The sequence below is a fragment of the Periplaneta americana genome, chromosome 5 (assembly GCF_040183065.1).
Source record: "Periplaneta americana isolate PAMFEO1 chromosome 5, P.americana_PAMFEO1_priV1, whole genome shotgun sequence".
Taxonomy (NCBI): Eukaryota; Metazoa; Arthropoda; class Insecta; order Blattodea; family Blattidae; genus Periplaneta; species Periplaneta americana.
In genome coordinates this window covers 12,546,250-12,556,358 of record NC_091121.1, presented here as the reverse complement: position 1 = coordinate 12,556,358, position 10,109 = coordinate 12,546,250, and the positions used below count along the sequence as shown (strand labels likewise).

General features: G+C 36.5%; 1 protein-coding gene across 2 annotated transcripts; it reads left to right on the top strand.

Moving 5' to 3' along the window:
* The first annotated feature begins 1,349 nt into the window (after positions 1–1,349).
* On the top strand, positions 1,350–8,897 carry LOC138699476 (beta/gamma crystallin domain-containing protein 3-like). 2 transcript variants are annotated; one of them, XM_069825385.1, is made up of 3 exons: positions 1,350–1,506; positions 4,596–4,762; positions 8,541–8,897. In XM_069825385.1, exons 2-3 carry the CDS (start codon positions 4,605–4,607, stop codon positions 8,776–8,778), a joined length of 396 nt encoding a protein of 131 aa, XP_069681486.1. In that variant the 5' UTR covers positions 1,350–1,506; positions 4,596–4,604; the 3' UTR covers positions 8,779–8,897. The 2 variants fall into 2 exon arrangements, with proteins under 2 accessions (XP_069681486.1, XP_069681487.1); XM_069825386.1 differs by having other exon boundaries at positions 1,358–1,506; positions 4,599–4,762.
* The last annotated feature ends 1,212 nt before the right edge of the window (positions 8,898–10,109 follow it).

Here is a 10,109-nt window from a genome sequence, read left to right as displayed (position 1 = left end):
TGGCTCCGCTAGTCCTCAATAGATGACACCACTATTCGGGCGATTAAAAAGTATCAGGAAAATGCTGATGTAGATTAAACATAAATTATTCTCATAATTCACAATATCAGCAGTTTCCTGCTGAACTCAGTGTTGTTATACAATCAGCAGAGGAGGATGAAATATTGAAGTCAATAAAGCGGAATATTTATGTACGATTGACAACACTGACTACTATCTTCGCTATCTAGTCACAGAAGTAATAACTAAATAATGCAATCAGCACTCTTCAGACATCCTTACAGGAGCTGTCTAAATGGTTCTCTGACTGGAGATTACTACTCAACATTACCAAGACAGAAGCTAAAATCTTCTCTTTAAGACCTATTCATAATCCACCCCCTTTGGTTCTTCTAAATGAACAAGTTACATGGCTCTCTAGTCAAGAAGCTGTCAAATATTTCGGAATACTGTTAGACACGAAACATACATGGAATGCCCATATAACTCGCATTGTTACACTAACCTCTTCTAGAATTCGAAAATTATACCCTTTGGTTAATAGACGTTCACAAATTGGATTGGACTGTTCAATGCTACTCTACACCTCGCTTGTACGACCTCTTTTAACTTATGCAGCGCCAGTGTGGGGGACAGCAAATAAGACACACATGCATCGCCTACAAGTTCCTGCGTACTGCAACAAATGCCCCCTGGTTTGTAAGAAATCAACAACTGCATCAAGAATTGGGAATTCTTCCACTAGAACAGTACATCCATTCAATGTCAAAATCTTTCTTCAACAAACTTCCTGATGTTCCTGGAGCTGTGACATATAACATTGGAGCAAGATCTTGTCAGCCATCTCGACTTAAAAGGAAACTCCCTCAAGACATCCTTCTTAGTGATACTGACGACTCTTCATAAATTTGACACAGAAATCATATTTTTGTTCACATAATTGACAAAAATGTTTAATTAATTAATTTAAATTAATTAGAGGAGCCTTTAGAGCCAACCTCAACATGATATTCTGCATGTGATATTCCATCATTTAACAGTGGTCTGTATAGCAAGTTTGCTGGTCGACCAATATTAAACATAAAAAAAAGATGTTTGGTTGCTTGCTTGCTTGCTTGCTTGCTTGCTTGCTTGCTTGCAGATGTCATCAAATCATGAAAACCTTCCGCCTCGATTCTTGGCAGAATAACTGTCTCACAAGCTAAAAAAAAAACCTGAATAGAACTCATCAAAATGTGATATTTAGTCAGCAAAAGCAGAACAGATGATGAGATACTCCTCTCAAAGTTCTGCGTACGTCACCTGATCACTGAAATGTCTCTGTAGTTAATAAATACGTTTTGTGTCTGATTTGATAAAACCATTTCGATCGAAATTAATCATCGTCTACGAAGACTTATGAACAGTTGATAAGATAACATGCTCTCTCATACTTGTCATTAAACATAATTGCCTAGTGCAGTCCACATTCGTATGAAGATCCGTCGTTGGAACAGTTGGTAACAGGTAATCATTCACAATTTGCACTCACTTCTTTCATTAGTAACATTAAAATCATTGATATGACTAAATTAACAAACCACACGACCTCAATACATTTAACTACGTAATTTGCTATAATTAATCACATGAGTCAATTTCAAATCAGTGGCAACACTCTATTGAAGAACTAATACTTGTTTATTCACAATTGACATAAATACAGTTCTTAATAGTAATCTCCTCCAGCAATACAAGACCATCCACAACGTCACTTTCCTCTAAGCTTCTAATCGACAGCACTACAGCTGTTATAATTAACTGTCTATTTCTAAAAAGTACCCCTCTCAGGCAAAATGTAGTAGTTGCGGGAACTCGTAACCGAAGAATATAAAGAATGCTTCAGACGCCACTTCAACTCATATTATCGGCTTACATTAGTCAATGTACTGTATAGGCCAACCCCGGGCCATAAGCTTGAAACATGGGGAACTATTAATAATGGAATTCCTCAAGGATCAATATTAGGTCCCCTACTTTTTCTAGTATTTATAAATGATCTTGCCCCCCTAATAAAAGATGTAGGTCATCCCATATTATTTGCAGATGACACAAGTATAGAAATTACAGCCAATAACTCCAACACATTCCAATCTTCAACAGAGGAAATTCTCTTCAAAATATGTGACTGGTTCTCATTCAATAAATTGGTATTAAATTTTAACAAAACTAACATAATTCAATTTAAATCCTGTCCAAATTCAACCTCGCAAACTTCTAGCGCAATAATTAACAATAGATCCCTATTAGAAACAACGACAACCAAATTTCTTGGCTTAAAAATCGATAATGTGTTAAACTGGAAAAATCATATTAAAGAAATTACCCCCAAACTAAATTCAGGTTGTTTTGCTATTAGAACTATGCAAAAGATAGTAAATATCAATACCTTAAAAACAATATACTTTGCATACTTGCACTCGGTAATGAGTTTTGGAATAATATTCTGGGGAAATTCCACAGATTGTAACAGTATATTTCTATTACAAAAAAGAGTAATTAGAATAATAGTAGGTGCCAAATCTAGGGAATCATGTAGGACTATTTTCAAAAAACTACAAATAATGCCCATGGCTTGTCAGTATATCTTTTCATTAATAGTCTTCCTCGTATGTAATCGTGAAAACTTTGTAACTAATTCAACAGTTCATAGCATAAATACACGTCAAAGAAATGACTTTCATACTCCATCGGCAAGTCTATCGTGCTATCAAAAAGGAGTGCGTTATATGGCAGTAAAAATTTTTAATAGCCTCCCTATCGATTTAAAAAATGAAACTCAAAACATAAGATTATTTAGGGCCAAATTAAAGAAGTACCTAATTTCTCATGCCTTCTATTCTGTAAGTGAATTCATGACATTCAATAACACTTCATGAAATTGATACTAAAACTATGTGTTGTACTAGTAGACTATATTTTAAACCTCGTCTGTATATATATTTCATCTAGACTGTGACTATAAATTAAGACTTTATAATAGTATTAAATTTTTTGACTTGTTCCATATTCTAGCTGTGAAGCAATGTATGAATACCATGGAATGTTAATAAATACAATACAATACAATACAACGGTGGAACCAAAAAGGTGTGACTAGTATGGCCGTCAAATTACCCATAGTTCATCTCTTTTTCCGGTGTTTTGTTCATGTTGTTGTGAATATTTCAAAAGTATACTCAAGTTGAGCAGGTGTTATTTTTTTATAAATAAGCTAATATTCTGTTGGGCTCAACTATATGTCCGTTGATATGTCCCTCTATGCTTTAACATATGAAGGAGTGTCAACATCCGTCTTGATAAAAGAAAGAATGTGGAAATAAAGTGTTCAGTCCATGTCACAACCATAACACTTTTAATAAATATACGGTGAAATGTATACTCGTATTGATATAATAATCTGCTAGCACTTCTGTTACCTCCACATCCATTCTAATCCGTTTACGTATGATCGAAACCGATAGTAGCAATTTAATATTTGGCAATTGGCGTTATTTCGCGGTGGATTATGGGGCGTAAAAGGTATAGTTTGACGTCATATCCGTCGCACCGATTTCAAGCGTATTTGCCTGGAGTACTCCCTCCTTTCTTTTTATCCTCGAAGGTATGGGCAGTTGAATACTAGCAGTGCTGCCACGAATTTTCGAGCACTGACTTACTCTTTTTAAGAAATATCAGTTACTGCGCAAATCGGCACTGAAATTACCGAAATGACTTTTTTTTTTTTTCAAATATTAGGCTACGAATAGATCGGACTCATTAGATGAAATCCCAAACTCCGAAAATAACAAGGACAACAATAAAATTGTAGATTTGAAATGCATAATATAACTGTTATTTAAAAAAATAGTGAGTAACGAGCGATTTAACAACAATGGTCAAGGTTGCCACTTTGGTGAGTTAAGCAGGCCTGTCTATAGATAAAGTTCCGACGCTGTTATTTCCGGCGTGACTCCGCCTCTTTGCTTACGTCTTAGGACGTGAAGGCTCTATAAAGTCTAGGTAGGTAGTATCCTTCTCCATTTTTGTTCTTACGTTGCCGAGCTACCATACGAGGAATCTATTTGCCACACAGTTAAACATTATCATGTCGTAGCTCCTATGATAATAAATCAAACGTAATGTAATTCAGCAAATAATTGAGCGGCAAATAACGTCTTCGTGTGTTCTCTGCGAACGCCAACGAAAGAGCTAAAATGGCGGGCGATTATATTAAGTATTTATCGAGCCTTAAGAAATGAATCAGCGAATCACAAGACGCACACGTTTAAATGTAGCCGACCTGCAACGCGATTGGCTGCCGGAAATTAAAGTCGGTCATTCTGATTAAGTACTTATTAATACTATTAAGTACTTACTGTAATATCCAGACGCTATTTCGGTTTAGTATAATAATGGAATGAACCAATGTCAGTCAGAAACAAAGAGTAACACTGCTGTTGTGCCCAGTACTGAGTGTTTGGAGCTGTCTTCCTTCCGATCCTTCACGTGGTACAAACTTTCTTTGCATCGCAATACCACAATTCATTCCACGTATGTTTCTCTGGTGATTCCAGTAGTACAAGATGCCCTTCATAATCAAAAGTGTGTCTTCTGGAATGGTCCTGGACGTCAGGAACTGCGAAAGGAGGAGCGGAGCGGAGGTTGTCATGTGGCCCTACAATGGAGGAGACAACCAAGTTTGGGAATACAAGAACAACATGATCTACAGTAAGCTCAGCGGGTAAGCAACTCTTTCTTACATCACGTCACCTTACAATAATACAGAATGCAAAAATCTTAGAGTGTCCTAGGCCTACTACTATTTTAAGCATTCAACAATTGGATTATCTCCGGTTATCTCTGGCAACTAATTTGATATCTGTTTTTACGGAGTTCTTATCAACATGTGATTTTAGATATCCCCGTAGAAAATGATCAAGTGTATCATGTCGAGTAACCTCGCAGGGTATCACAGTAGGGTCTCCACTTTTTGAATCCAGCGATCAGGAAATGCCAGATAGACACCTAGATTATATCGCAACCACTTGACTCGTAGACATTTTGTTTTTGCAGCATTAATTTCCCATGATTGTACGAGAGATTCGAAGAGAACGGCAGTTACGTAGACTATCGGCTCCCCCTACTACCATTAATGCACAACACAATGTCAATACGGCGGTTGCTGTCGTCTGCGATACAACGAACTTTTCTGTTGATTTTCGAGTTCGTCATTTTTTCCGGTTATTATATGCTTATTTTTTTAAGTTGTGTTAACTCTCGCTAGTGGTTTTATATTTTATTTTATCCGTCTTAGTATTTATATTATTATTGTAAATATTTTTGTTTTATCACTGTTATTATTATTATTATTATTATTAATGAATTATTTTGTATTACAATCTTTTTATCATTTTGTCACGATTATTCTATTATTATTATTATTATTATTATTATTATTATTATTATTATTATTATTATTGTTACTATTATTTATATCATCAGCATTATTATTTGAACCCTGTAAAATTTATGTAGACTACTGGACTGTACCCGAGCACGAGCATATGCTCATTTCGGGTATCTATTCATATGTATTGAATTCAAATGTAAATTGTAAATAAATAAATAATAAAAAAAACATCCTCTCACCGACAGCAAAGGGTACGTCCTCCGACAACTCAGGTAAAACTCTTTGCACGAACCTCAAGTACATATTCGGCTGTTCAGACGGGCAGGTGGGATATACGGCCCAATAATATGGTCTTGTAATATACAAAGCCAATCCAGATTCTACAGCGAATCTAACTTGATAGCCTTAAATCTGATTATGCAGATTCCAAAATCCCTATCTCAAAAGGTTCAATACAGCATCCTCTCTATTTCCTGTTTACTATTTTGCACGCTTTTACTGAATCACCCTGTATGTGCGATGATTGTCAAATTCAGACAGGTGGCCTGGATGGTATTCGTGAATCCGATCTGGCGGGTGGCCATCCTATCTGTTCTGACAGTCAGGTACTGTCCAATGACAACTGATAAGCCCCATTATTCATTATTCAGAGTCTAAAGCCTATCAGAGTCGGAAACAAGTACAACTCTCAAGACTTTACTCCATTCTATTGCAGATGATACATGAAATTGAAGGACTGTGAGAGTGTATGTGAATCATAGAGGGAAACTGGAAACGCTTACACAAGTTAACAAATGGCAAGGAAGCTATCTCACGAAGAAATATGGTCAGAGCTAAACTGTGAGGACAGAATAGCAGAAGTTTATATTGGGTTTATGCAAAAGTTCGTAGCGTTTTTTCGCTGTAACAAAAGTTTTATTTGAGATAAATAGGAGACAGAAATTATTCAGTAATATATTCTGTTATATTATCTATGACTCTCTGCCAACGCTGAGATAGTTTTCACATTCAGCATCTGAAGATATCTACTGATTTGGAGTTAAATAAATCGTCAAGAAAAGTTTGTAATGTATCTTCGTTATCAAATGGGTTCCCGTGAAGATTGTTATATAGAGAACGGAAAATGTGGAAATCTGTATGCGCAAGTTCGGGCGAATACGGGAGATGTGGAATCTTCTTCCAACCAAGCTCCTAGATATCTGCTTTCGTCATATTATAGGAATGCGGGCGTGCATTATCGCATTGCAGCAGCACTTGATGCAGTCTTCCAGATCGTTTTTCTTCAACTTCGGTCGCAACACGTCTTGAGTTGTTATGTCAGCAGTTATGGTTACATTCCTAATACAACACGCTTTGTTTATCTCACCAGACGCACATCATCTTCAGTGGATGGACATTAACTTTTGTACGGGGTGTTGTTTGTTGAAACGGCAGAACCATTTTCTTCCAGTCCTCTCTCCGATGGCATTCTCCCCGTGCATGGCACAAATGTTTTAAGACTCTTCCGCTGTTTTTGCTCTTCTATTAAACTCAAACAGAAGAATTTGACGCAAGTTTCTGTTTTTCTCAACTTCATATTCCATTTCCTTTTTCTCACAAATAGCACAAGTTTTCTCCAAATCCGCAAAATTCAAGGAGTATTTTAAAAGTACTGTTATTGCAAGTTATCTTGAACCTTACATCCCCTAAGTCTGTCTTTCGAACTGCTCGGTACGGCATGTACTCATCAACGTAACGGCACGGCAAGGATGCCCCTCCCTCGAGTAACGTGACTCTTTTCAGAAAACGTTGGTTCTTTCACTTCACGACTCTCTACTGTAAAAGAACTTGGTTCAATACAGACATCATCATCTCACGACACTCCGGTTTTGAGAGGAGAACATGTTTTCGTAGCAGGTTTTAATTAACCTGTAATGAGTAAGTATTTAAATATAATCGTTTGTACACTCCTCCTCTCTCATCCGGACTGGGGACCGGCAATGGCGGAACTACTACAGCTATTTTTATACATTATATAAGTCTACATGACTTATACCTACAGCTGATATGTACATATTCTTATAACAATATTTTACAGGCTTATTATTTGAATTTACATTAATTTACAATTATACACAATCCATATCCCTATCATTGCTGCCATCATTGGTTGGTCCAAAATTAATTATTATTTCGTCAATGGCATCATCCATTCGGAATTATCTTCTTAATCGTAGGTACTACTTTCTGAACAAGATAGAATTCTTCGATTGTATCCCGAATGACATGTTGATCAAGTCGTCCACTTCAATTTTACAGAAGTCCTAATTCTGGAATGAAGTAATATGTTTTGCAGACTATAACAAAATAATAACTTACAACAGTAATTCATTATGTCGCTCTCAGTACACACACTATTGTACATAACTTTTATAGCAATAATTTCCAAACATTACATACCTGTTTTTTCCCGGAGTAGTGTGAGGTTCATTCGTTTGTAATTCAGTATTATTCTTAATTCTCTTCACGGAACTAATACTTTTGCCAGAGTATTTAGCCGCTCTCTCATATTCCTTATCAAGAAGTTCCAGCAAACATTTATTTTGTTTAATTTTCCCTCCTCTCAACACTTAATTATATTTGCGATAATTTCTCTTTCTCTGCTGTGGATAACAGCGTTACTTTTTCTCCGCAGTGGTGTGATTTCACCATAATTACTACCCTGTGGTTGCTGCTCCATGGTAACACTACTGGTACGCAGTGAAGGAAATAGTTCTATGTTTCTTGACAAGAGATTATGATGCGGAGCATGCGCAAACAACTCAGTTGGCTCCACCCACGTTACACACTTCCTTCCCTCTGCCCTTCTGTCCCCGCTCAGAAAGTTCAAGATAACTTGCAATAACAGTATAACACTCCAAATAACAAATGGCAAATGATAAATAATCTCCTAGCAACGCAGTATTGTAGTGAAGAACAGAAACGCTACGAATTTATGCACGACACTAATAAAATATTAGTCTGTAAGCAATAAATCGATCAAGAAAGTTTACGTAAACATGCCAGTAAAATAAACGATTAATAATTGCAAGTCATTGTGATTGAATAATGAACTGCGTTTATTCCTCAGATACGTGCTCGATGTCGCCGGAGGTAATCCTGGGGGCGCTCTCCTCACTTACAAGCAACATGGGCTCAGCAATCAGAAGTGGTTCTTTGAAGACGACTTCACCATCCGCAACGGTACAGGGCTCGTAATGGACATCCAAGGAGGCAATTGCTACCAGGGCGTGCGGGTGATAGGCTTCCATAAGCACGGAGGCCACAACCAGAAGTTCCGAATCGAGCCATATAACAGAAAGTGGTAGTGCTCTGACTGCGCATGCGCAAATAAAGACAACGTTTTTAAAAATCAATCACACTACTCTGTTATATACTTCAATATTAATTTATGCAAACTCTTTGAATAAAGTACCATTATTTGTAATTTTATGTAGTACAACAATAGTTATTTACGTTACAAGGGCCGAAAGTGAGGTTTCATGTATGTATTGAGATCACTCTCGGTAGTAGTGCTGCTTATGATTCGGTTTTCTCCGGAGCGGTTGTTTGCGCGCTTTCAATCGGAGACCTCCGGTTACCTCCGATTGATGCCGCGCAGGTTGTAAATATGCTGTGGCGCAGACATACACTTTCCTCTGAGCATTCCTTTAATCGGATCAGGCAGTGATTCGAGTCCGCTGACGTCCGCGTATCTTTTAAAATAACTTGTAATTTGTTGTTGTTCATTGTCTCTTTTATGTTAATCTCTCTCTCTTTCTTCGGCTCTTTTTTCTTGTGTTGCTTAAAGTGCTGCGTTAGCCGACATTTTTTTTCTACTTTTGAAATTCATAGTATATGTGGAAAGACGTATTAGTTTTATGTCATTGATCAAATTAATAACATTCAATCTAACTGCAAAACTAACGCAGAAGTAAAGCATTCAGTAGCTAATGTAAACATTTATACTTTAATTCTCCTAGAAACTCTCGTTTAATCGCAAACAGAGTTTGTCAATTATTATTCTAATCGGTTTAGTTTAACGTAAAATATATTAAGAGGGCTTCAGAATGGAACAAAAGAAATGTGGGCTATCAATGGGATAAAGTTTACTGTCCAACATAATTTATTCAGATTCTTCACCGGACAGGATTGTGATTATTGTGTTAAAGGGTGTCAGCATTTGAACTGCCTCTTCTAAAACGCGCCACTCTTGCTCTGTAATAAAAATATAAGTGGATATCAACTTAAGCATAATTGTAATTATATTATTACCAGATGTTTCTTTAGTTTCATTCAGAAATATTTTAATCCAAACAGCAAAATATAACTCAAGTCGTCTTGTAAATATTTCATTTTTTTTTATTGCCTCGAAAGTTACGTTTTAGACAAATTTAAAGACTTTTTCCTAGACTGTGAGCCTTTGGGAACAATAGCACTAAAAAAATTTAAAAAGAAATCGTATCAAATGTTTTGCGTAATTGTTTTCATCAAGTTCGCGATTGTGCGACCGCTTCAAATGGTCTAACAAATTCGAAGTTCCACCACCCTTAGAGTAAATTCACCCACAAAGTTTACAGTGTGCGACTTTATTATTATCTTCAACAAAATTAAAGAATTTCCATGCGACGGATATCCGATTTGGTGCCATTTTATTCCA